The following is a 25,241-nucleotide window of genomic DNA, read 5'->3' as shown; positions in this document are numbered from 1 at the left end:
AGGGAAGTAGCAAGACGGTTGTAGAAGGCTAGAGTAGAGACGAGCAAGACCAACATACAAACCCAGCACAAGTCGACCAGTATTCTAGGCCCGTGACCTCAATCCAAGGGGATGCGTCGGTTCGGTGGACGGTGGACGGTGGACGGTGGGCAACAGGGATTCGGGAAAACAATGGGTGGAGAACCCAGGGCGGCTCGAGAGGCACGTCGGTAGGTGGAAGGACGGGATACGGGCGGACAAGGCTGAAAAAGGAGAGAGAGCAGAAGCTTGATGTCACTGGAACGACGAGGGGGGAAGAGATGCAGAGTGAGATGGGAGTTGGCTTCGTATTTCGGTGTCACGCATAAGGCAGCAGAAAGATACTGCCTGTCTGAGAGAGAGAGAGGGAGAGAGAGACGGGAGGTGCTGTCAAAGTCGGGTTAGGATCGTTCTGCCGCGAGTCTCCGCCCCCCACCACTAGGGCCCGTCCTTTTTAGTAGGTCTGTCGCACCCTCTCTTAGGGGTAGGTACCTGTCCATTGAGTGTTAAACAGCCCGGTGAGGGGGGGGAAAGTACCCAACTCATTAAAATAGCAGGGCAGGTACCTATGAGGCTAGATAAAGCACCTGAGATAGGTACCGGGCAATCTACGGTAGCAGCAGCAGGCTGGGACATCCTTATATAAACTCGTTAATGAATAGCATGCTATATACCGACTACTCCTATTAACTATACCCAGGTAGATAGCCGGGTATGTACATAGCATGTGCCTTTAAATGCAGTTAGAGGTACAAATAATGCTGGTCTCTTATTACCTATGTACCTAATGTCAGCAAGCCCGACCAATATTAGGTGCTGTAACCGGCTGGTACCTCCTAAGTCAATACCAGGTACCTACCTACCTAACAAGCCTTCTCTCCCTAACGAGCAATTGATGCCGAGCAGGCACCTGGGTGTGGAGGGGTGTGTTATGTAGAAACCTCCTCACAGTTTACGTATTCGGCGCAGTATTGAGGATAGGGGATATTGATATGTATTGGAAATGTTCCATTATATTATTCCCTACTATAAACGATCATAACAGCGTCCTAAATGCCTACTACCTAGGTACGTACCTGCCCAGGTGCCTATATGCCAACATAGGTAGGTACCTAAAGGTGCCTAACCTAACATATGGACACATATGTACCTGCACCTGAGGTGCCCCAACCCATATGACGTGACTGTCCACCTATCTGGCGCCTAGTAGAGGTCAGGTTCGGTACCTAGGTAGGTATGGAAGTACCCAGACCAAGCAGCATGCATTGGAAGCACCTATAAATGCGACCGAGATATATACAAAAGGCAAGTTGAGTGTATGGATGAACCCCAACCTCTATTGCGCATGATATGTTCCTAAGGTGCAGAAGGCGTGCCAATTGCGTTAGGTAGGTAGGAAGGTACTGTTGAACCTCATTCCCACCTCGCTAGGGCTTTCTTCGATGAGTTTGCCGTCTCGAGGACGCCCACCCGCGGGCCCCCACTTAGACGTCTCTTGTCGTCGTCCCGACCTTTTTGCCTACCCCGATCCTATATCTTGCTGTCAATACTCGATGGATGAATGGACGCTCCTCTTACTGAAAGAAGCCAAGCAGGAAGACGTCGCAGCCCCATATCGGGCAGGGGTAATATTCGATCCGGTTTTTCGTTGTATTCATGAGCTACTTGCCTGGCTCATTTTTCATGTACATTATCTATCCCCCCGAGCTTCTCTGCGAGCCGGAATACGTTTATGGTGAAATTCAGAATCCAGGCGATCAATCCCACCAGCGTCAACGCCGCGAGCCCTCTCGCTAAATGCACAGACACTTTTCCCATTGCTGCCAGATGGGGATCAGTCGATAACCCATCGCCGCTATGATAAACCAACGCTTCGAACGCTAGTGCAGTACTAGCAGATTTCAAGACGATGAAAACGAGATCCAGAAGGGTGAGCGACACTTTTTGTGCCGGTGCTCGCAATCCCAGAGGTTTCCCCGTGTACTCGTCCCATATCATGTATAGAATATAAGGGATGGCCACCACGTCGATGACGATAGCCACGATTGCCTGCGACGTTTCGGGGGCATTGCTGGTGGGATCGGCCGGATCCTTCTCCCTCTGGAAAATGTTGGATGCCAGGGCAAGGGCGGCAATTGTGGTGATCAAGACTACGAGGCGGAAGATGAGAGGCGCGATGGGATGCCGTAGCACAAAATCTCCGGAGCGTATAGCCAAGGTGTCCTTCCGGGACTGTTTCTTGATCTTCGGATCTAGGGGATGAAGGGGAGTCCGTACCGGCTTATCGAGACCTGGCATCTGCTGCTCAAGAACGTTGTACGACACTACCTCGTACAACTCATTAGGGCTTCGGCCATAGGAGGAGGACCGGACAAAATCTCTCCATCTCTGATATGGGTCTTCATTCGGCGCCCGGTATCCGAGTCCCATAATAACGGGTTCCGCCGTGCGCAAATGGTCCCATCGCCGTCCCGGTTTGTCGGCGCGTTTTCTGAGGAAGACAGGGAGCTTGGACACATTGCCCTGTCTCTCGTCGACCCAGTCGACAAAGCCATCCTTGGAAACCCTGCGCTTAAGTTGCCGGCTTCCTTTGCTCTGCTCAGGGCGGACGCTGGGTGGAGGGGGATTAGCATCTCTCTGCCGCCGAGAGCCATGAGCATGTTCGTCGTAGAGCTCCACCCAAGCAGGCACGCTACTCCGTAAAGGATTTCGGGTCATCTCAACGCTCGACGCGACACCGACATATGAATGTGAGGGTGTCTAATAGTACAGGCGAAGCAGCTCGCGACGGTTCACGGGATAGACGGAAGCCCTGGTCATACTCTTAGGTATATAGCTAGGTTCTGTCGTCAACACCCGGGGGAGGAGGTGGGGAAAAGTAGCGTCCGGACGTAAGACCTAGAGGAAAGCAACCACTCAAACAATCGTAGAGAGTGCCGTGCGCGCGCGCGCTTCCGTATACCCGTAGGCGCGCCAACTCCCGTCAATCGATTTCTCGGAAATGAATAGCGCACCACAGGTCAGGGTGGAGTCGGACGCATCACCTGAGGTCGAGAACAGGTGACGGAATACGTAGGACAGCCAGAGGTAGGGGGCGAGTAGAATATTATGTCGGAGGCGTGCGGGAGGTAAGGATTGTAATTAGGGTAGGTTAGGCAAAGACAACGTAAAGGCGGACATCCATTACTTAATAATTAATAATAAAAAAACGCCGTATAGAAACACATCAGCCTTCACATGCCATCTCCAAGTGAATGACCACAATGAGCGACGGGGAAAAAGAAGAAGGTAATAAGGAGCGCGAAAAACTGTAAGGTCGGATGTTGCCGTCCAGGATGCTGTTTTCTAATTGCGCCAAAATTCGTCACGTGAGGGGCTGTAGCGCGCGCCAGCTCACATCCCGGCCGCTTGGGTCCGTGACCGCCCAGAACGACATACTTAACCCAGCATATTCATCGCAATGCTAATCATTATATGCCCATACTAGGTACCCGCGACATAGTTGCGGACTCTTCGGGATAGAAGGGGGACGGGGGATTTTCGGTCAACTACCAACCTAAGTACCAACCTTAATGCTTCCTAAGGTCTACACGTACGTACCTCTTTTGTTGTGTACTTCCCTCCCTTGTTCCATACCTTAAGTGCATACACCTACCTGTATGGCTGCTAGGGAGTACCTCAAGGTACCTGTAAGCGTTCCCATCACCATCTTGTCCGTAGTGCCGGTCTAACAAGGGTATACGCGCATTCAGCTCCCTTGAGCTCCAAGTCTACCTATATTAGCCCTTCACGCTATCGTCAGCTCTTGACCCGACCTACCGCTCGCATTGATCTTTGAGGTAATAAAATCAAGCAGTTAGGCCGTGGCGCATAGGACAACTGTCCTAGGCCATCAGCGTCGTCTCTGGAAATGGGGGAACTAGGTAGTTGCAACTACGGGTGCAATCCCATCTACTGCTACGCGATTTGATGGAGGTTGTACCTATGCAAAGAACTCCATACCTACATGTACTCGTAGGTACGTTGCCACTCATACACGCAACGGCTGCGTAGATCCCTCCGATCGCCGCAAGTTAACTTTCCATCCAGGCAGATACGCTGCTTTTCTCTTCAAAGGGGGTACGAGTGGTGAGGTGATGATGGCAGGGAGTTTAGAATCTTACTAGGTACCAACCTAGAGTGCCAGCGTCCAACAAAGAACCAAGATGGTAAGCGCTAGTAGCCGGCACCCTTCGAGATCGCTCTCGCCAGGACATGCCAATCTCATTTCCAAGCTTAACGGCATGCCGCAATTTTAGCGACGTAAGTATCTAATATATGTATAGAAATATATATATATATTGTGTGTGAGTGTGAGAGAGGGAGAGAGAGATTAAGAAGCGTATAACTAATCATCACCTGTTTACCAGCGATAGCGAGGGGGCACCAAACATTAAAGCCTCTACTAAAGAATGAAATGACGATGTCTTCATCAGCATTCTTTACTGGGACCGAACCGATTTAATTAAATCTAGTCGTGACAGACCCCAAGTCGAGCTCTCTCCACTGAGCTCCATTACGGAAAACATGGGGATCGTTATGCTGATATCACCTAGGTACCTAGGTACTTAAGGCAGGTATAGGATGCAGGTAGGCACCTACCTCTACCTCATCAGTAAGCTAGGAGGGGTAGGACTTCGTGGATTACTTAACCCAGCCCCTCGCCCTTCAGCCACATCTGCTACGTACGTAAGACGGGCTGCCTCTTTGCTCACTAACATGTTTTACGTTACTAAGCTCTGGCGGCGGTCCATCCCCGGTACCATGTGCGTCACCAGAGTCTCTCAATTTGCTCCCTCACAATTCCGTATACAGAAGAAGCCTACCGCGAGCCCACCGCGAGCCTACCGCGAGCCTACCTAATTCGACTAGGGTCGCAAAGCTCTAGGTGCCTAACCTTTCCAACATCATTCAATTGCACTGCCGGCCGGCTCGGAAACCCTCGCGGATGCGACACCATGACTCCCCCGGTAGCATCCCAGAGATGAAGAGGTAGCAGGAGCTCCAACACCGACTTCTCATCCCGTCGCCTCCTTGATTCTCGCCAGAGTGGTTCCTCTGGCTACCGAGATTCTAACGACACCATGAGGGTCTTCCTACTCCCCATCTCGACTCAGCGAACGCTTCTCTATTGCCAAAAGCTTCAAGCCTTGCCGATGCACAAGCAGACTTTAGTCGATAGAATTACGCATCGCGCCGCAAAGCTTTGGACCGACTGGGAGAGGAGAGAGCGCGGCTGGCAAAAACAAGTCGCCACCTACGGCAACCACTTGCTGAGGAGGATCCCCTACGAGGAATGGGGTCTGAAATCGGTGCCTCCCTTGTCTACCAAAAGAAGAGCGGAAGAAATACTGGGCAAGGATGAGAACCATCTCATCTTCCCCCAGACTCTCATTCCTACGACCAAGGCCACCCATGTCCTTCGCACCCTCGGCACAGAGCGGGAAGCGCTACACAGAACCAGATTGACATGGTGCTTAATTGGCATGCCCATCAGTGCGCCATTTGCCCTCGTCCCAGTGTAGGTTGCACCCCGTCCTCCGTTTCTCAGTCGCTATACAAGCGCTCCCCTAACGCCCATGATGATAGGATACCCAATCTTCCCTTCTTCTACTTGGCGTACCGGGCTTGGTCGCATTGGCGCGCCCTCGCAGGAGGCAAACATATTCGTTTCCTCTGCGATAACAACATCCTCTCCCTGTCGCCCTCCTCCGTGCTAGACTCGATCTATTCACCACGCCTCCCAAGTCCTCTCGCTTCCAAAGCGCCAAAAGTAGAGAAGGTGGCCTCACCCCCCAGCGACGACCCGAACGAATCCGAGGAGAAGTTGCTGCTGTCGCAAGAGAAGGGGCACGAACTCGTCAAGGCGCTGGAGATACCGGAACTCGAGATCGAACTAGAACGTGCCATTTGGCAGGTCGAGACTGCGATGCGCAAGGATATGGAGCCAAAGTCTAAATCACCGGAGACAGCTCGGGCAAAGTAGTACCTCGTCGGTACTGCGAAGGGGCCCAAGAATTAGTCGTGGTCTTTCATTGTCATCACGATGGTGCAGGAATATAGAAAAGGGTAGGCGGCTCATAGAAGGGCAAAAAGATGAACAAATGTAACTTTAGGATCGCACTCATCGTTCGTGATATCGAGTGCGAGCAAAGGCGGGAGGATGCTCTCAATTTGATCTTGTGAAACCCACCTCATTAAGGGAACATTAGACCATTTATGACGACGTATCATATCCGCCAAGTGTGGATGCTGCCAATCGCTCGCACCGCCGACAGGAATCCGACAACACACACAACCCCTACCGTCACCCTCCAGCGTCTTGTCGTCAGGAGGTGCGAAAGCAAGTTTATACCCGGTGTCTTGTGGGCTCGGTAGTAGTCATCGTCAACAAGCGCCTGCTTCTCGACGTCGACATCCTGCCTATTTACCCCAGCGCCGCGACCTTTCTCTGTCGAGTTTGGTACGATACCGTATTCCGCGGTAGTGCGAATGGGTTGTTGCTTGGCTGGCCCAGCCGGGTTCGTTTGGGGAGCTTCACCTTGCTTCGTGCCGACATAGCGATATTTGTTCGTAATGTGCGTAGCCATCAACTTCCATGCTTCCGCCGCTTTCTGCCGCATCAGTATCTGCGTCGGACTCAGCTCGGTACCACCGCGTTTGAATGTAGGGCGGTAGCGGTCACCTCGCCTGTACCGCCTTGGCGATGTCTCGGGACTCGACGGGTTTAGGGGCGAAGGGACGGGCGGCATATACGCCTCATCCCTCGGAGATAGGCCGCAGGAAGACATTGTGATGACTATATCAGGACCAAGTAAGCTTGGGACGACGAGAAGAGAAGAGGAGCTTCGAGGCTGCGCTGAAGATTACTAGATGAAGCGGATGGGTCTTTGATATTCCAGACAAAGGGGAAGATAGATAGGAGCGGGTGTTCCAGCACGGGAGCACGGGATCGTAGCACGAGCAAGTCTCAAATTTGCATTCCTCTCATGTTGTTCATGTCTCGCCGGCCATTCACCCAAGGTTGAGTCGCAAGTAACCGCAACCAGGACCAAGAACGGAAGAAATATCGCTGCGAGATAGCGAATAGACGGAAACCGCCAGGTGGGCAGTTCTCGCTCTACGTAGGAATAGGGATGTGCCACCAATCGAGCCAGAGAAAACTGAGGCTGGTTCAGTGGGACATCGCGGTCATACCGGTAGCTAAAGACGGTTGAAGGAGCAGCATCGGACAGTATTCCAGGAGGTGCCTACATTTATTATTGATAAATCAGTACTTGGCACAACTCGGCGGGACTTGTCAGACCTCCTATTTACATCAATGGCTAAGCTAGCTAGACACCAAGACAAACCGCCTTGCGTCTATCGGCGCAGCACGGATGAAATATTGAGTACTTCCCCGGTAACGGCAAACCGAGAACAGGATTCAGAACAACCACAGACGCTGGATTTCGGTACAGTACCATGGTAACGAACAAGCCTGGGGGTCCGGGCATGCGGACGCCTTTTTATCGTCTCAACGAACCTCCTGCATAGCGCTTACACTCCAAGCCATAAGGGCCATCGCCACCTCCTCTAAAAAGTGACCATATTCCTGCCTCGGAGTTCCGAGCCTATCTCTCGCCAGCAGTCGCCTCGCCCGTAAGTACCGGCTGAGAACCATACGCAGATTTGAAAACCCGCCCGCCTCCTTTACCGTGCCTTTATCCCGACTTCCAAGAACATGACCCACTACGCACAAGTCGGTGCCAACCCGGCTCGTCCGGGCAAGGCCTATCTACGGTGCTGGGGGTTGGGATGAGCTATGACACAAGACCGACCCATATATGTAGGCCAGCTAGTCTTCCCTCTAAGGACAGTTGTTTATTCCTCCATGAACAGGGGAAAAGGATGCGCGGATCGAGAAAACGATTCATGAGGAGCGATTGAATAGTCGAGGATTATATATCTACTAATCAATCCCAATGCAGTGCAGAGCTTTGCGTCGTGGCAATCGTGTCACCGATAATAATCGACCTTCGAGTTGCGCAACGAGAGAGCTTGCATCCCTCCTAGGATCCGAGACCTTCCCACGATCAGATTCAGGTGCGCAGATAAGGGGGGCAAGAGGCAAAGTTACATTAGGAGAGCGCTTTTCTTCCTAAGATCTTTGTGTATTATAGTAGATCCCATATACCTCACAGTTGACATTGTCGACTTACCACCTAAGATGGCGTGCGAACTTGCCATTGGCGGGGGAGTCCGGGACGACGATCTCGCGGTTTCGCAGTCCCAGACTTCAGGAGTCAATCAGTCAGAGCACAATTGCTGGCGGGGTGGCAAGGTCTTGGCATTCTAGCGGCCCTCCTTAGCAACTACCATGCGACGCCCGCGGGCCCGAATAGGTGCAGCACAGTCACATCAGTCTCATTGCACCTAGTGGTATGAAACAGCTGCCGAGGAGTTCTGTAAGTTCAGCTCAGCTCTCGAACCCTCCCTAGATCCCGCCGTCACCCAACAGCGGGATTCTGGGTGCACATGCGGCACCTGAAAATAGCGCCATCAACACGGCATCCGAGTAGATCAGGGGTATCTTGGCTCTATCGCCTCGACATATCACCCGTTCTGTATCTTTCTTCTCTATTCCGTAGGAATCTCAGCCGGGTTTCGACCGACGACTGCTAGCTGCCAAGTCGTAGGAAGTTTCAATCGTGGCTTCAGAGTGAGCATGGTGCTATGAGGCTTCAAATGGCGAGGGTGAAATGGCAAGCGATAAAGGATATAGGTGTGATCGCTGCCTCACAGGCCGGGGATATAACCTGGCCCACTCCCAGGTTGATGGGTTCCCTTTCATCGGTAAGCTGCTGTAAATCCGACTTACCTTCATATACATTCTGCAGAGGTATGGTCCTTGCTTCTATTTTCTTCTTCTAGTTCAGTACTAACGAGTAGTAGCTGTGCTCTTTCGATTCTCATACTCTCCTTTATTCCGTTTGAAAGTGAGGAGCCCTTCGTTTAACTCAGGCACCAAGGGAAAGCCATTAGGCAAAGCTAACTAGAACCAGCGGTGTTTTATTATAATATTCAGTCATTACAGAATGAAGTTCTCGACGGGTTCCCTTTTTGCCGCTCTGGCGTTGACCGCCTACCTGCCCAACATCATCGCCCTACAGGGCGGCCTTGCTAGCAAGGGCTCGGTGGCGGTATTCTCTCGCGAGCTGGTTGCCAATGGTACTGCTGCTGCTAATGGGACCGAGGCGGTCGGCGCCGGCAAGGACGAGGAGAATAACAACAAGGACGAGGAAAATGTCAACGAGGAGGAGAATGTCGAAGAGAACGCCAACGAGCAGAATGCTGATGAGGAGAATGCCGACAAGGACAACGTCAACCAAGACAACGAGAACAAGGACGAGAAAAACGAGGACGTTAATAACAACAATAACTTTCAAGATATCAACATCGGCAACATCACCATCGACGGCAGAAACCTAGAGGAAAGTCTCCGACAGAACATTGGGAACCTCATTCTCTCCCTGGGAATTTCCAACTTCAACCTGAACAGTCTTGCTGGCCTTGGTGTCGGCAACCAAATCCAACTCCTCCTCCAGCTTCAGCAGCTCGCTCAGCTCCAGCAGCTAGGCATCCTCAACTCCTTTTCCATCCAGCAGCTCCTCCGACAGGAAATCCTCCGGAAGAACTTTAACATCGGTGCGTGTTTCTTACCCAGGAAGTTGCCGCTTCGAGTGGAAGTTATTAACTGGTAGTATCTAGGCGTTATCAAGCGGACTATCGACGCATCGGTCAAGCGGGCTGCTCGTGACAATAGACGCGCCGTTATGATGAACAGGAAGTATTAGAAGAGGAGCTCAGCCAGGCAAACTACGCTCCATCTCTAGATATCTTCATATCAAGGGTTGAGGGTCCTTTTGTGCCAACTAATAGTAGTACTGCGGTGGTGGCTGGATTTTGTCGGCTTCAGGCCTAGAGATTTGTTGCCCGCTGCATACTTTTCTGTATTCTATTTCTACCTACGGGTTTTGGGCTAGTGGAGGCTAGGTCTGGTCAAGTCTAGGGACAGCGCAAAAAGGAAACATGCGGGGAGGGCGTAACCTGTTCCCAACTAGGAATTTATCTGAATCAAGCTACTGCAGTAAGGAAGAGCCTTGAGATTTTACCCAGCTACGATGGCCGTGAATGAACACCCAATGATGTCACCCAATGGGAACTCAGTCTATAGCAAGCTCTTGTGAGATGAGACGGAATGTTGAGACGGAATGTCAAAGGTGTGTATAACTGCAGCACCACAGAATACCACGCGGGAAAACACCGACGCCTAGGCTTCCTTATTTGGCAACATGGCCATATACGTAGCTTTCTAACCGACACAACAGCTAGGGCTGCCACTCGAGAAATTAGGGGACTGCAGCTGGACTGAACAGGTTCACAGAATAGTGCGTACGGGACCAGGCTCTGTTCCCAGGACGCGAGGAAACGAATCCACGATCCCCTCACTTGCCGAGCCCAGTATACTCGGTCTAAGCCTGCACGAGACCATACGTGCCTACATAGGGTTTACTCACTGTGGTGGGCGACGGCACGGATAGCCGATCTATATCTCGCAATTGCCCGAGCAGGGCAACGAAACAACCCGGTTCGGATGCAAACATGATCAGACGAGAGGAGTGTGGTAGCGGCGGTGATGGAGATACCCACATACACGGCGCTCGGATACGCAGACTTCCATCCCAACCACCTGAAGCTCTCCCGTCATCGCGGTCAAGAGAATATGTCTAATTAGCCACCCTCTCAAGGGGGGCTTTCGTGTCGCATCCGTGACACTTCCGATCTCCAGGAAGGGCAATTTTGGGGTAAGGTGACATGATGGACCCCGGCCCAGGGCACGAACAGATCCGGATCTAGGCTCAGGGCATTTCCCACTGCCGTGCTAGGCGCATCTCTTGAAGGTGGTGCTGGGGACCCCTGCTTATCTGGGGTTGGCTCAGGGCGCGCAAGCGAGGGCACGCAAGCGAGGGCATGCAAGCGTCGTGCTGAGCGGATTAGTTCTCTATGATTGGCGTGCCCTGACTTACTGCTCTACAGTGGAGGGTCCTGGGCACGTCAACCTACGTGTAAGCAGAATAGTCAAGTCGCCGTGCCCTTGAATGTCATATCCCGCAAGCACGTAGGCATGTAGGTAAGGGAATACGTGTCTCGTCGTTGGCCACGGGAGTATTCATCATCAGCGATGTTGAGAACCCGAACCCACCTCGACGACGATGCCGACGAGCCGGCTCTCTCTCTCCCCTCTCAGGGTGAGGATGCCCTGCATAAAGTCAAGACTTTGCCAAGAGATTGGCAACGCTTTGGCCATGTAGGACCCATGCTGACGTGGTAGCTCTACAACATCCCAGCGCCCAGGTTACTTGCAAACGAGTTGTCAAGTACGCAGATTATTCCGTAGACTTAGGTCGAACCTGACAGCCGCAAATAACTTCATCCCCTCTGTTTCGATCGCCGTATATCTGCCCGCCCTCTCGTCAGTAAATTGATACTGTAGGTAGGTACCCACCTATCTCTTCTGGTATGCAGGCAATGCACCTGCATACTCATAGGGACGCTCCGAAACTTCACGTGGCCCCTTGTAGACGATCAAGCGAGCCGGCGAGCTGGCCTGATGTAACCGCGTCAAGGAGGCAACCAAGCTTATGCGGGGGGGGTCCACGGCAACCCAGGTATCCTCCTGAAGTGTGGTACCTACAGACGATCATAGTTAGATCCCGTTGCAAGTGAGGCTAATTTGGACCGCTGCCACCTAAGAACGAGCGTCCTGATCTACGTGGTAGCCTCGGCTCAGTGGTTTTCCGTGCATGATCCTTGTGTATGCAAGCACTCGGACAGCTCTCGCCCGTCTTACGGCAGAGACCGGAACGGGATGAGCTGCAGCGCCGGGCTCTTTGTCCTTCTCCTTGAGCACGCCAGGACTTGGCTATCCACTCAGGGGCTTTCAGCTATCGAGGCTTCTGCTCACACTAGACCAGGGCCATCGGGAAAACTGCTTGATAGCCATTCCTCCTAAGGGTGATTTCACCGCGCGCCGAGCCTCTCCGTTCTTGGTGAGCCCCCCTAGGCACGGATCGTTTTACCACTCGCACATCCGCCTAACGGTACCTTCTCCTGACACGTACCGGAACCATCCTACAGGTGCTTTCCGAGATGTTCGTGACTCTCGCGCACTTGGCAGCGCTTCCGGGGCCTCATGCTATACGGTCAACATAGCAGGACATTTGATATATAAGGACATGTTCACTTCATCCAATTCCATCTCCTTTTCTTCTCCATCCCACCATCCAATTCAAGGACATCTTCAGACCTCAACCCACTCTCTCATTCATTCCTTCAGAGGTAAGCATCGAGCCCTGAATGGCTTCAACGATCACCACTCTATCGGGCAATCCTGACTAACATCCACTAGCTGTGCTCGCTGTTCGTTTCATTCTTTACATTCACTCATTACTTCATTATAAGAACTCATCGAGGTGAGCTCTACAATAGCATCGAGCAATCGAGGCCAGCCGAACCAGCCGGGACATGGTATAGCTAACGAGATCTACTTAGCTGTGCTCATTACACTTAATCTTTATTACCAACACACTCTCTACAACTATTCAAAATGAAGGCCTCCACCATCTTCGTCAGCGCCCTTGCCGCTTTCGCCACGGCTGCTCCTACTGCCCCTGCCGCCACGGCCCCTGAGGCCGAGAAGCGCGCCGTCGTCAACCTTGGCCAGTTCAACAACTTCAACTTTGCCAACCTTGATCTCCAGTACCTGTTGGCCATCAACGGCTTCAACCTTCAGGCGTTCGCTCAGTTGGGTGCCTTCAACAACTTGAACATTGGCGGCTTCCAGAACCTCTTCGTCAACAATGCCTTCGACATCAACGCTCTGCTCCAGCTCCAGCAGATCGCTCTCCTGTCCCAGCTCGGCAGCCTCGGCATCTTCGGCAACTTCGACCTGAGCACCCTGCAGCTCGGTGCCATCAACCTCGGCCTCATCAACGGCATTGGCAACTTCAACATTGGCTCTCTCATCGACCAGTCTCTCATCCCCCAGATCCAGGCCATCATCCAGCAGACCCGTGAGTATCCTGCCGCGACTCACAACGCATTGCGGAGTGCTAACCCATCTCGTATAGAAATAAACACTGTCGTCTTCAAGGAATAGAGGGTCTACGACATCTCGGTACACATCTTGCATCAAGGTCACCGTCGGTGAAGTGAGAGTCTACCACACGGGCTACGGAGAAGGGATAGGAGGAGCACATGGGGGGGAGAGAGGAGCGAAGCGGGTAGATCCTTATTCGTTTCTCTTTATGTAAAAACATTGTTGTTTGCCATCGGCCAGTTAATATTACGGATCATTGGGGTCTCATCTCTTCGGATTCTGCCTGCAGCTTTGCGGCAGTAGTTGCTACGCGAGAAAGAAAAGCTGGTTGCGAGTCTTGGGTCCAGATGGAAGGGAACACAGCAGCATAGGGCTAAGGTAGAATGTCGAGAGTGGGATTCAATAGGTCTTCTGAAGATGATTCTTTTTCTCTAAACCATGGCATCATTCGCCTGTCTTAATTCTTAGTTGTCATGACTGCTTAACGAGCTCGAGGATCTTCTCCCACCCTGTCTACTAACAATCATGCTCTTGAATTTAACCGTGCCCAACGGCATGAAGGCTTGCCGTGACTTTAGAGTTTCGGGTGGGCTGGGACGGGGTGCCCCTAGGGGGTTGGTCGCTTGGACATGAAACCCCAGATCCGGTTATCACACATCTTGTGCGAAAGATCGTCAACTGTACCCATCAGTAACCGCATGCTGCCTGAGGGTGAGAAGAAATATGAACTGATAACACGAATGATTCCCCACTCGTTGGCTTACTATGATGCCCCTGCCTCTGGATCTCATGACACCAAGCGTAGCTATCCATACCGCCGTAAGCACTCAACCCCTTAACCCTTGGTGACAGATCATAGATCATATCGATCCGGGTAGGATTATTCTTTGCGAACTTGCTTCAACCGACTCATTAAATTCATATGATGTGAGCCTGTTGCAAGGGCAAATTTATTATCATCCATACTGCCGCAGCGCTGCCGTCCTTCTACCTATCTCCCCCTTCCATCCCGTATTTGGCTTCGAATTATTCAACTAAGCAGGCCAAGGCCATCTAATGGCTAGGATCTGTATCGCTCCATCAAGAGCAGCCAAACTTCCCATGCTTCTTGCATTGTGTCAGACGCGGGAAACTTTTCCACAGACGAGAGAGCCTAATAACAGAAGCGGGGGACCATGGTGAATACCTATAAAAAGTCGCCAGCATGCACGAGCTGCGATTGATGACGAGTTCACACACCTGAGCGAGGACCTGCGCTCGCTTTGCTATCTCTAGAACCAGCGGGGACGCATCGCGGATCAAGCGCTGGATAAGAATATGGTAAAACAGGTCAACATAGTGGAGTGACAGCCTACGCCTTTCCGTATCTCGTGCTAACCAAGCCTCAGAAGCTTCATTTCTAGCATCCCCTGCTAGAAAGTGGTGCTAACCTCGACGAGGTTAAGAAAAAGATACCTGCAGTGATTTCAGGCCTCGAGTATCATTTGATCCGCCCCGATAGCCATTTCGACAAGCTGTCAGACATGTTTCAACTCAACAATGACTCGATTTGTCGGAACAGCGCGTACTCCCGCAGTTACAACTACGCCGAGGGCCAATCGCTTGCTTTACCTGCCGACCGCAGATCTTGAGAGCCCTATGCATGCCTCGCGGACTGCCGGCATCGCGGCCACATCTACAGCCTTATCAGCGACGCTGACGATTGTCCGTGCGAAAAAAACCTCTACGCGGACACCCGACGTCGTGGTACGTGCGGTGGCAGAAGCCTGCGACCAGCCCCCGATGTGTGTGCTGGGGGATATTCCAATGGCATCGTGGCTGCCGCCGCCACGTCTCCCTACTTTTCTCGGGGAGACGCATCGTCGACAGGAAACAGGCGGCGAGTAATATGCCTCAAACGACGGGAATATCCGTATCTCCGACCCTACGCAAGACCCTACTTCGACGTGCTAATTGGCACCCGAGCCGGTGTAACGTCTTCGCCATCAGGTGGCTCGGTCCTGGGCCAGACATGCGGCATCGTGGCCAGCCTGATCCCGCTCTAGAAGTCAACGATGAGAGCTGACGATACATGAAGAATACTACGTGGGGTCGTGTGAGGAGGCGCGACGATGACGACCTCGAGCGGGCTGAGACGATAGGCCTGGTGCCCGGCCTCGTCCCCTTCTTCCACTTCCTATTCTTCTTCCCCGCCGCCGCACGCTCTGATATCACCAACTTCCAATGACCGATGCCTGGCGCCATACGCTGGGTTCTGTCGTGCTGCCGCTGTCGGCACTCGCCACACGCGCATCATCAATTCGGTGCTTGGCGTCGAGTGACAGGTCTCAGACGGAGTTACTCAGCAGCTGGGCAATGCAGGAAGCGGAGGGACGAGAGGGAGAGGATGCGCGTCCCCGCCGGAAGAAGAAAAATCACATAACCAGTCAACCAGTCATTTTCAGCCCCCCCCCCCTTTCAGATTCCGTGGTGGCTGTTGGCTCGGCCGGAGACACCAAGTGGCAGGGGTAAGCATAGCACATACCTAGGTAAAAGGTACTTGGACGGCTCGCTCGGAAGAGGTGGGCAGAGGTGAGAAGAAAAAACGGGGGGGAGTCTACGAGGCCAAGAAAAAAAGTAAGGCATCGCTCGGAAACTATCACTCAATTAGAAGGATGGGGAGAGGATTTGATTGTCGCTCTGACGGATTGGACCTATTGTTGATTCTTGGCTGACAGTGGGATTTCGTCCTGCATACGTGGGGGAGAGGAGGTTGTGAGATATATATTGCTGGGCTTCTAATCTGCTTTTACTTCTCGTCACTGCTTCACCCATGCTGCATCGTTAATGTCTCAGCCACGGCGCAGACGCGGCGTGCTGTGTTTAGTTGGCTGCGAAGTGCTGTCTCATCGCATGATGTTTGGGTCATGTTCTCTCGTCGATACTGCACGCTGTTGGCACCAAGCAATAGGCGACTGGCTCGGAGGCAATCTTCTCATTTATTTTGGACGGAGTCGGCTGTTTGTCACGTCGACGCCTTTTAATATCAATGTGTATGAGAGAGAGAGAGAGACGGGAAGACAGGGAGGGAGGGAGAGAGGGCGGGGGCCTTTCGTGTTGCCTCTCACATCGGGGTAAGGCTAGTGCTGTGAACTACCACATTTTGATTTGGATGGGCGCCGTAAGCATCCTACATACACGCCAATGATGGGCCTCATTAGGAACCATAGAGTGGGCGCCGGCAAGATAAGATCATAAGATCATAGGCCTCTCAAGGTTAGCCCCCCGTGTAAGACTCGTCGCTGAATGCAATTCGCGCCCCTGACCTCTACGTGATAGGTACGGCGCCGGGGCAGTGCAGCAACTCCGCCCAGCGTAATTGGTTGTGCGTATGCTTGCCCAGTCGTCTCTACGGAGAGATCGCCATCTCGATAAAAGCACCGTGATCGGGTTTCTCTGGCCATTTTTGGGTTTCGTGGCTGGAACAGCGGACCTTGGCAGGCAGGGCGCTTTGTCGTAACTAAACTCCGTTGATGATCCCTCGTCGTTCCCCCGAGCCCGCCCTCGCCTTAAGCTTACACCCGCTTCCCTCTCCCCTTTGTTTCTTCGCCACGCTATTCCTGCGTCTCCTAGCTTGCGAAGTAATCTCTCGCATCTAGAGGCCACAGAAGAGAAGAAAAAAAAACATTCGGGAGAAACCTGAGGGAATCTGCCGACCATGCGCTACACTTCCTTCTTACTGCCGCTCGTGGCCGGCGTCGTCGCGGACACTGCACGGCCAAGGACTTTGGAGGAGAATGGCCCCAAGTTGGAGTCGAGGGATCCCACCAAGATCACACATTCGCCCAAAGCTAGAGTCATCCCCGCCGGGTTGAGGGACATACGAACGCCCGTGCCTAGGGGCATACTGGATAAGCGTTACTTTGGCATTGGTGAAGACGACAACGAAGACGACTATTACGAAAGCCATAGGCAGTTTCTCAGCGGAATGGACCGTAATGACGACTCCGAAGACAATTCGCCGCCCGTTAATGGCGGGGCTATAGCAGGAGGAGTCGTTGGCGGCTTGGTGATGCTTCTGGTGCTGTTCGCCATTTGGTACTTCGTCCGTTTTCGACCTAGACGCAAGTTACGGAGAGAAGCTGAGAGGAAGGCCGACGATATCGAAAACTACGCAGCTTCATCCACCTCGACCATATACCCGCCGCCGCCGCCGCCAGGGGCCGCCTTCGTGAATCCAAACCAAGGCTACGTTCATAGAGACGCGGCCCCAATGGGCGCAGAAAACATACCTATGCAGCACCGTGTCGCATCCGCATCTACATTATCTGGCCCGGCCCCGTCGACGCCGGCGCTGACGTATTCCCCGTCCGCTACCACGACCGCTGCTCACTCCCCAATCTCGCCCACTCCTCTCCCGGTCCACTCGATGAACGAAAAGCCGCCCGCGTACGCAACTGTAGTAGGCGAGTCGTCTCCGGAGCCGCAACTCGACGACATTACGCACCAAATGGGACAAGTACCGGCACCTTCGGAACCGTCGATATATCATTTACCCGTGGCTCCACAGTCCGGGGCAACAGATATGAAGGGGGAGCCTATTTCGCGGTATTGAGGAATGCGTGAGGTATGTACCTGGCTAGTTAAGGCCTGGATTATGGTAAACGGTCAGAGGACGAGCGTGGGTGAGCAAATGAGTGAGCAAGGGTTGAGTGGGAATGGCCCGAGCGAAGTTCATGTAGTATATATTTATATATTTCTCTTACCAACTTGAGTATCTCGTAGATTTCGGAGTTGGTTATTATTACGACCCCAATGTTGCAACGTCTTATTTGTACCCGGCGTCGAGAAAACGGGGGAGGATTAGGATGAGGTCTGCGGACGCGCGTTAAGAATGAGTAAAGCAGGCTTTTTCTTTTCTGTAATGACTTCTAAATTTCCGAAGCTTCATAGACAAAGTACCTAATGATAGTTCTGTTCCCCTTGACAGAAGACGGGAGATAGAAGAGGATGAAAAAAAAAAGGTCGCGAATAGCTGGCAATGAATGCCCGCAACTCCCATTTGAAGAAAAGTAAAAGGTCCAAAACACTAGATTCGATACATGTGCGTGTGGGTGTGTACGTCTCCTGGGATGGGACCATATCCAAATTGGACCACGCGAATCGGCTGCTCGAGAACTCGCGATATGCCTGTTTTCTCTCTTTCCCTCTCTTAAGAGGGTGTCAGTATGCGTAGAGGTATTCTGTGTTGTAAATGATGTTACAGCCTGCGTGCGCAAAAAAGAAAAAAAAGGAAGAAAGGAAATAAACCCATGAGAGAAATATTAAGTAGATTCCACCCCAAGCTTCCACGCGTATTCATATCCAGACATCGTGCCGTCGTGACCGTCGTGAGGAAAGGAGGAGAGGAAAAAGAGAGAAAAAGAAGCACACAAAGAATATGCAAAACGTAGGCCCCTTGATAAGTCCAGGCCTACTCGTTACCCCTTAGATTATGTTAGCTTTCGACTTCAAATCTTTTCCTTTTTTTCAAGTCATGATGGCGGGGTCCGACTCGACGTGGTTCACCCACTCATAGACGCGATGCATCCCGCGACCAGGGCCAGCGAGGCCAGCGAGGACCGAGTCCTTGGGGGACAGCGAGGCTGAGCGCCCGCGGCGCCGCACCCGGCTGCCGGGCTCGTAGACCGCCGGATCATCGACGTAGCCGCGGGTCGAGGCCCGTCTCGGGAAGGACCGGTCGTGGTATCGGCTGGACCGCGGGTTGTCGTACATGTCGTCGTCTATCGTGTGTCTCCGCAGCATGGGTATGGGCGCGGCCGAGGCCGGTGCGAGGGGCGGCTGTGAGAGGGGAGGGGGGCCCACGGCGCGCGGGGGGGCCGGAGGGGGCGGGATGCCGCCGTGCCCGAACGGGGTGGGTGGGTGCGTCGGGCTAGCGATGCCCGGGCGCTGCTCGAAGCGGTCCGCGAGGCGGCGCTCGAGCGAGGTGGCGCGGAAGCCGCGGGCCCTGCTCACCCCTGCAACGTAGTCCGTGACCGAGTTGGCCCTCTCGAACGGGGCGACGGGCGGCGGCGGCGGCGCGTGAGGCACCACCACGGTCTGCGGCCGGCGCCGGTAGTCGCTGGCCATGAAAGGCTCCGTACTGTCGGCGACGCCAGCTGGGACGTCCATGTAGTCGTCATCTGAGTCCTCGAACTGGAGCCGCCGCGCTAGCTCCTCATCCTGCTGCTCCTGGAGACGTCGCATGCGCAGCTCGTCACCGAAGCCCGGTCGGATCCGCAGCCCGCCGCCAGGCGACAAACGATTCCCGAGTCTCTCGGGGTCCACCAAGGGTTCGGGGATCTGCATGCGGCTCAGGTGGTCCGGGTCAAGGGTCTCGTAATTGAACCACGGGCACTCGCACGTCTTCCATTGGAGGCCGCATATCATGCAGAATTCGGCGCCGCAGCGACTAGATTCGCCTCAGTTAGCGATTCGGCCGCGGGCCCTCGGATCACGACGTGGGATGGCCTACCAGGTCATGTGGTTGCAACCCTCCTTCAGCTCGACCATGTTCCTGCAGTTGAAGCAGCGCTGCCAGCCCTCCTCTTTGGCCTGCTGCAAGATCTGGTTAGTCTCTTCATCCGGGGGACACTGCCCGGAGCCGTGCCACCTGCTGTTGCAGTCGCAGCATACCCGGGTCTGGCAGGTGCTGCATTTGCCCACCCTGCGGCCATTCGCGTGACGCGTGATCTGGTCTGGCTGTATCCAGCGACCACACCTCTTGCCTGGGCAGTAGACGCGGTTGCGGGTTGAGAACTCGTGGAACTTGCGGTTCCAAGTCTTCTTAAAGTCGATATCGAACAGGTCCTCGACGTGCTTGAGAGAGATGCAGTCCGCCGTGCAGCATCGCGGCGGCATCTGCGACGGGTCCTTGACCGAGATCTTGAAGCGCCGCTTGAGGCACGGCCTGCACATCCGATGTCCGCACTTGAGCTTAGCCGTCTTTGTTGACGGCAGGTCGTCAAGGCAGGCGACGCATTCAACCCTGGCCGGACACGATTAGCTCGGGTTCACTCAGACCAACTTACATCACGGCGTCAGGGTGCGGGAGGGATCCCGTTCGAAGACACTTACATCTTTCCCGGCCTCTCGGGCGTCGTCGAAAACCCTGGCACCACGAACATGTTCAGAAAAGGGGACGAGCGTCTCGAGGAGGGGTCCATACTCTGCGATGTTACATGCGAGCTCGGGGCGGTGTGTGCGCGAGAGAGCATTGGTTTATCGGAATACCCCACGTCCGAATCGTAATACCGCCTCCGGTGCGGCCTGGCAGAAGAAGTCGGTTAGTCTCGTCAATCTCCGCGAGACGTGGTGTGCTGTCTACCTACCGCTTCGAGGAACTGGGCTCTCCGTCTTCATACGGGTCTCGGCGGTTGCGAACCCGCGAGGCGCTTCGCGATGCTAAGCGGCGTCTCAGTCGCGGCTGGGACGCGGATCTCTCCCGTACGCGCAGGGCTTTAGCGAGCCCAGGGTCCTCGTCGCTGTCCGATCCGTCGGTCCGGTACCTAGATCGAGAGCGGAGCCTCCGCAGATTGTGTCGGCTCTCAGCACGGTCGGCGGCGGCGGGGGGGGCCTCAATCTTCATCCTCTGGCGGCTCCGGCGATTTTTCCTGTCCTCGAGGGTAGATATCGTCACCACGGAGTCGGTGCTCGAAGTCCTCGACGAAGACGCCGAGGGCACTCTCGACGTAGGCCGCGAGCGATGTACGGGGGCCGTCTTCGGCGGGGTCGGAAGCTCGTAAGTCTCGTCGTCACCGCTGCTGCTCACGGCCCTCGAGGGCATCCTCGGCCGCGATCTGGATCGGAGCCTTGTCATCATGCGCTCTTCCTCATCGTCGTCGTCGTCATCAATCTCGAGATAAACGGCCCGACCCTTGCCATTCCGGGGCGTAGCGGTGCCCGGCCGGGCCAGTTGCTGGGGTTGAGGCATCGGATCGGCAGTGTCGTCTGTGTCCTCGGATGATCGTGCACGGTGATGGAAAATGTCTTCTGACGCCCTATCGTCGGGCCTTCGTATTTCAGGTCCTCGGGCTCGGTAAGGGAGCGAATGGAGGGGGGCACCAGGTCGGGAAGCCCAATCGTGGCGGTAGGATGGAGAGGGACTGCGTGTCTGGTGTCGACGCCTGGGCCGGTTCTTGGCACCAGTATGGCGAGATTGTGCCATTTGTCCGTCCGACTAGCCCCGTCGCTACGGATTCGTAGGAGAGGCCGTCCTGCTCTCTGCTGCTCGGTTGGTCGACGAAGACCTGCCGGTATCGTAGAAAGTGAACAGCTGGTTACTTCTGAATGGCTACTTGCATGCACCCAGTCCGGGGCTGATTGGACTGGATCTGCGTTAGGAGTGGGATGTGCAGTTATCGGGCGAAAACACTCCCCCCCCCAGCAGACGCCAAATGGCAAGGCGGTGATGCGTGATCGCACCTGATTCTGTCTCGACAGCTGCTCGAGGCTAGAACCACGATGAGACCATGTGGTCTTTAGCTAGAATCTGAGGATACGAGATATGTTCGGGCAAGTTGGGGGGGAGAGGAAATGTGTATTGGGGAAGAAGAAAAAAATAGTAAAAAAGAAAAGAATTTGCGGAGGATACGGGGGTAAGTCAGCTTCAAAACAACAACCCCTCTCTCTTTCTCCTTCTCCGCCTTCAGTGTCCCCTGTTCTGGTCACCTGTGATCTTCACCTGGGGTTTCTGTAGGGAGTGGCCCGAATGGCTCTAGGAGTGGATATAAGTGGTTGGGCAGTGATTACGGCGGCACCAGCGCGACTAAAATCGTCGCTCCTCGATGGCCCTACCGTTAGCAGAACCCCCCTCGCATGCCAGTCCAGTCCGTTTGTCACGGAGAAAAAGAAAGAGAGGGTCTGGCCTATTTCTCTCTCTCTCTCTCTCTCTCTATGCACATAGGTGGGTGTCTGTGTCCCTCGCGTTCCCGCTCGCTCTCAATCACCGTCACACATCTTCTCCTCGCGCACATACGTCTACGTACACACACGTCGTGCCATAGTCTCAGAAGTGTGACCCCTTTCGGCGGTAGAGGATAGATAGTTGGCATCAAGTGACACCAAATAAATACTACGCGAACGCGACAACACTTTCGTCACGAGTCTGCCGGCTTTTCCCGTTCACCGTGAGCCTCTCGAGAAGATACACACATCCCATAGATCAATCCCACATAAACCATACATAGACCATACACAAGACCCCCCCCCAATCCACGAATAATAAAGTCGGTAAAAAGAAATAGGGGGGCGGGGGATCAATCCATCGTCATCAGGCACGCAGGCGGGCGCCGGCCCAAGTTACACTATGCGCTGCGCCGTGCGATATGTTGCCGTCTGGTATCCAACCCTGTATTATGTATGTTTTGGTGATCTTGTCGTTCCTAAACGCTAATTCAGGTCGCAAGCGTTTCTTCCCATGTAGCAGCCGGTCCAGCTCATCCTGTAGATGGTACTAAACCGGATTCTATCTGCTACGGTGCTGCCTATTTGACAGATCGATACCACGTAAAGCCGTGGAAGGATGGCGTTGTGAAACAGCCGGTTTCGAGCGCTCCATCGCCAAAAGCCAACCACTCCGGACACTGCCGTATCAAGTCTTGTGAGCCACTTTTATGAGCCCTTGGAGACAATACGACTGTGAACTCACATACCTATGTACAATACCCCCCCCCCCCTCCCTTCCTCCTTCTCTGTCTCTCTCTCGCCGAAAATAAAATAAAACCTGAGGGCAAAAGGAAGAGAAATAAAAGCCTCATATTTTTACATTACCATCACCTACGGTAAGTTAGTCCATGCTTGGGCACGGACTCGAGCTCGAGTCTGCGCTCGGCCTCCGTGGGCATGAACGAAAAAAAAAAGAAAAAGCAAGTGTATCCGTTTTGGACTTGTCTCGACGGCATGCAGATGTCCGGTGAATCAGGTGCGTAGATCCCTAGAGCTCTACGGGCATTTTATCGGGTCTCAACTCATCGCCACAGACTCGCGAGCAGGAGGAACGTCTTCTCCAGTTCCTCAATTAACACGATGCGATGTTCATTACATACGTACATACTACGGAGTATATATCCATACACGTGTATACGTGTGGGCTTAGTTACGCCATCCGTCGCCTCCACGTCTTGCTCTATATTGTACACATGCTGCTGAGGCTCGCTAGGTTTTCTTCCCCGTGGCCGATCACCGGCCATTTTCTCCTCCCTCGTACATTTTCAGGCGGTGAGTGAAGATGGTGTTCTTGGACATCTCATTGGTGGCCCGATCTTGCAAAGATTGGATCTCGTTCCCGAAAGCTGAAGAGGCATGGCCACCAGAGACGGCCAATTTGTGACATGTATGCGCAGAAATGGATAGTGATTACTTCACGATTGGCGGTTTGCGGAGCCCAAGGCAACGCTGGCTAGGCGAGGGGGTTTCCCCCCAAATCCCACCACGCGGCTGTCCATCTCGTAGCAATGTGACCGATGATCGTATGCCGGCCCAGAGAGGGACTCTTTCGGCTGTAGCTTCGGCCGTGCCCTGCCATGTCACATAAACCGACTGGTCTCTTCCCAACAGATGTAGGCATTCCTCAACTGGAGTTTACCATCTACCACTCGACCCATCTTCCCGACCAAGGAGCGCAGGTGTCGACGGTCTCTCCCCTGCGTTAGACTTGTGGATTTCCATGCATCGGCCACGACTTGTTGCGACCTGGGCGAACGGGCGGGAATTCCAGAAAGTCTTCCTACCAGGACGGGCGACCCAGAAGAGGCTTAGATTGCCGATGGACGATGGACGGGCCGGCCAGCCTTATGATGGAGAAGGAAAAAAGAAAAGGGAAAAGACGCCTAATCTACGTAGTAAGCGGCATTAGCTCCTGGGAAGGGTGCCAATCAAATAGTACCACGCTTTTGGGGAGGGGGGCAGGGGAGGGGGGAGGGTGTTGGTCAGTTCAGTTCATCTGTTGAAGAATCTCATTGTAGCTCAGGGGGGCGGGGGAGCACAGAGACTGAAAACTCGAGCTTGTGATGGAGAAATACTTGATGTTTCGATCATAGCCTCCTGTTTTATTTCTGGTGAGAGGTTGGTAGTCAAGCCGGTTTAAAAAATAATTCACAGTGCTAGAAATAAGTCTATAGCTATGGGAATATGTCTGATGAGTACCTAGGTAGGCACCCGACCCACCCGTTATCAGAAAATATAATATACGGCGCATAGAGCAATGAACGTTGTTGTTTCTATAAGTAGTTCGGCCTGGTAGACCTGATCTTTGCGATAGGCAGAAACATCAGCGATGGCCACAGCTTGTTCTTACCATAATATATGCACACGTGCTTATATAACTTATATCGTTCTTTAGCTTTGCGAGTTGCTAGCAGGACCTACATACCTATCATCTGCCATCTGAGAGCAGCCCGTTCACTCGGAAGACGTTTCTCTTACCCCTTTCCCGCTACAGCATGTATTTTCTTCTCCGCAATCATGCAGTCAAGGCTTGAAAAGCAAATTCAGCTACGGTAGTCATACGTAATTATATGTGCCTATGTCTGCCTAGGCTTGTGGGGAGGACCCATGAGGCTCTAATACAGAACACATGCTCAACGATATGTTTAGTTCGGGAGAGGAGACTACTGGCAGGTACCTTACATACCTAAGTAGGGAGGTAATAATCAATAGTCTCTCTCAGGGTTGTGTGGACACACGATACATACATATATCATACATATGCACATGATGCATAATCCTGTAGACATGCAATGGGATAGATGGATCTGCTTGAACGTCCGCCCGTGCTCTAGCTAGGTACCTAAGCTGTTCCCAGCCTGGCTGAAGCTTATATGCCTGTGGAGGTGACTTGTCTGATTGACAGATGTTCTGGTAAATAGAAGCGTGGGGTCTTTGGCTCCTTTTTGCTAATGTAGTATTACCTAGGTCAGATACCGCAGTAGCTCAAGCAACCTCTCTAGACTACGTGTAGGGACCTCAGTGCTCATAACGTCGACGAGGCACTGCTTTAAATGTATTTACTTGGAGGTATAGTTAC

General features: G+C 53.4%; 7 protein-coding genes across 7 annotated transcripts; 4 read left to right on the top strand and 3 right to left on the bottom strand.

Moving 5' to 3' along the window:
* Positions 1-1,039: 1,039 nt before the first annotated feature.
* Positions 1,040-3,020, bottom strand: GGS23DRAFT_551963 (uncharacterized protein). Its single transcript, XM_051515377.1, has one exon. The coding sequence runs from the start codon at positions 2,734-2,736 to the stop codon at positions 1,693-1,695; it is 1,044 nt and encodes a 347-aa protein (XP_051375474.1). The 5' UTR covers positions 2,737-3,020; the 3' UTR covers positions 1,040-1,692.
* Positions 3,021-4,427: 1,407 nt separating this feature from the next.
* Positions 4,428-6,250, top strand: GGS23DRAFT_551961 (mitochondrial K+-H+ exchange-related-domain-containing protein). The gene is made up of 2 exons (XM_051515376.1): positions 4,428-5,578; positions 5,647-6,250. The coding sequence occupies exons 1-2, from the start codon at positions 5,142-5,144 to the stop codon at positions 6,041-6,043; spliced, it is 834 nt and encodes a 277-aa protein (XP_051375473.1). The 5' UTR covers positions 4,428-5,141; the 3' UTR covers positions 6,044-6,250.
* On the bottom strand, positions 6,166-7,326 carry GGS23DRAFT_287542 (uncharacterized protein). Its single transcript, XM_051512611.1, has one exon. The coding sequence runs from the start codon at positions 6,846-6,848 to the stop codon at positions 6,288-6,290; it is 561 nt and encodes a 186-aa protein (XP_051375472.1). The 5' UTR covers positions 6,849-7,326; the 3' UTR covers positions 6,166-6,287.
* Positions 7,327-8,641: 1,315 nt separating this feature from the next.
* Positions 8,642-10,095, top strand: GGS23DRAFT_287661 (uncharacterized protein). Its single transcript, XM_051512613.1, has 3 exons — positions 8,642-8,938; positions 8,992-9,744; positions 9,808-10,095. Exons 2-3 carry the CDS (start codon positions 9,135-9,137, stop codon positions 9,891-9,893), a joined length of 696 nt encoding a protein of 231 aa, XP_051375471.1. The 5' UTR covers positions 8,642-8,938; positions 8,992-9,134; the 3' UTR covers positions 9,894-10,095.
* A 2,542-nt stretch (positions 10,096-12,637) lies between these two features.
* On the top strand, positions 12,638-13,477 carry GGS23DRAFT_287319 (uncharacterized protein). Its single transcript, XM_051512610.1, has 2 exons — positions 12,638-13,172; positions 13,230-13,477. The coding sequence occupies exons 1-2, from the start codon at positions 12,707-12,709 to the stop codon at positions 13,256-13,258; spliced, it is 495 nt and encodes a 164-aa protein (XP_051375470.1). The 5' UTR covers positions 12,638-12,706; the 3' UTR covers positions 13,259-13,477.
* A 3,160-nt stretch (positions 13,478-16,637) lies between these two features.
* On the top strand, positions 16,638-17,966 carry GGS23DRAFT_287178 (uncharacterized protein). The gene has a single exon (XM_051512609.1). It carries the CDS (start codon positions 16,896-16,898, stop codon positions 17,790-17,792), a length of 897 nt encoding a protein of 298 aa, XP_051375469.1. The 5' UTR covers positions 16,638-16,895; the 3' UTR covers positions 17,793-17,966.
* A 99-nt stretch (positions 17,967-18,065) lies between these two features.
* GGS23DRAFT_551946 (uncharacterized protein) lies at positions 18,066-22,078 on the bottom strand. The gene is made up of 4 exons (XM_051515375.1): positions 20,548-22,078; positions 20,294-20,485; positions 19,692-20,204; positions 18,066-19,628 (listed from the first exon to the last, which is right to left on the bottom strand). The coding sequence occupies exons 1-4, from the start codon at positions 21,381-21,383 to the stop codon at positions 18,707-18,709; spliced, it is 2,463 nt and encodes an 820-aa protein (XP_051375468.1). The 5' UTR covers positions 21,384-22,078; the 3' UTR covers positions 18,066-18,706.
* Positions 22,079-25,241: the final 3,163 nt, after the last annotated feature.

This window comes from Durotheca rogersii (assembly GCF_024521655.1).
Source record: "Durotheca rogersii strain YMJ 92031201 chromosome Unknown GGS23scaffold_3, whole genome shotgun sequence".
Lineage (NCBI taxonomy): Eukaryota > Fungi > Ascomycota > Sordariomycetes > Xylariales > Xylariaceae > Durotheca > Durotheca rogersii.
This window is presented reverse-complemented; position numbering and strand designations above follow the sequence as displayed.

What these genes read in the sequence shown, in the direction of transcription:
- GGS23DRAFT_551963 (XM_051515377.1), bottom strand. Translation starts at nt 2,736, where the DNA reads ATGACCCGAAATCCTTTACGGAGTAGCGTGCCTGCTTGGGTGGAGCTC.
- GGS23DRAFT_551961 (XM_051515376.1), top strand. Translation starts at nt 5,142, where the DNA reads ATGAGGGTCTTCCTACTCCCCATCTCGACTCAGCGAACGCTTCTCTAT. An exon ending in CCATTTGCCCTCGTCCCAGT is followed by an intron (nt 5,579 to 5,646) that starts GTAGGTTGCACC and finishes CCATGATGATAG; the next exon opens with GATACCCAATCTTCCCTTCT.
- GGS23DRAFT_287542 (XM_051512611.1), bottom strand. Translation starts at nt 6,848, where the DNA reads ATGTCTTCCTGCGGCCTATCTCCGAGGGATGAGGCGTATATGCCGCCC.
- GGS23DRAFT_287661 (XM_051512613.1), top strand. Translation starts at nt 9,135, where the DNA reads ATGAAGTTCTCGACGGGTTCCCTTTTTGCCGCTCTGGCGTTGACCGCC. An exon ending in CCGGAAGAACTTTAACATCG is followed by an intron (nt 9,745 to 9,807) that starts GTGCGTGTTTCT and finishes GGTAGTATCTAG; the next exon opens with GCGTTATCAAGCGGACTATC.
- GGS23DRAFT_287319 (XM_051512610.1), top strand. Translation starts at nt 12,707, where the DNA reads ATGAAGGCCTCCACCATCTTCGTCAGCGCCCTTGCCGCTTTCGCCACG. An exon ending in GGCCATCATCCAGCAGACCC is followed by an intron (nt 13,173 to 13,229) that starts GTGAGTATCCTG and finishes CATCTCGTATAG; the next exon opens with AAATAAACACTGTCGTCTTC.
- GGS23DRAFT_287178 (XM_051512609.1), top strand. Translation starts at nt 16,896, where the DNA reads ATGCGCTACACTTCCTTCTTACTGCCGCTCGTGGCCGGCGTCGTCGCG.
- GGS23DRAFT_551946 (XM_051515375.1), bottom strand. Translation starts at nt 21,383, where the DNA reads ATGGCACAATCTCGCCATACTGGTGCCAAGAACCGGCCCAGGCGTCGA. An exon ending in CCCGAGAGGCCGGGAAAGAT is followed by an intron (nt 20,205 to 20,293) that starts GTAAGTGTCTTC and finishes GTGTCCGGCCAG; the next exon opens with GGTTGAATGCGTCGCCTGCC. An exon ending in GGTTGCAACCACATGACCTG is followed by an intron (nt 19,629 to 19,691) that starts GTAGGCCATCCC and finishes AGGCGAATCTAG; the next exon opens with TCGCTGCGGCGCCGAATTCT.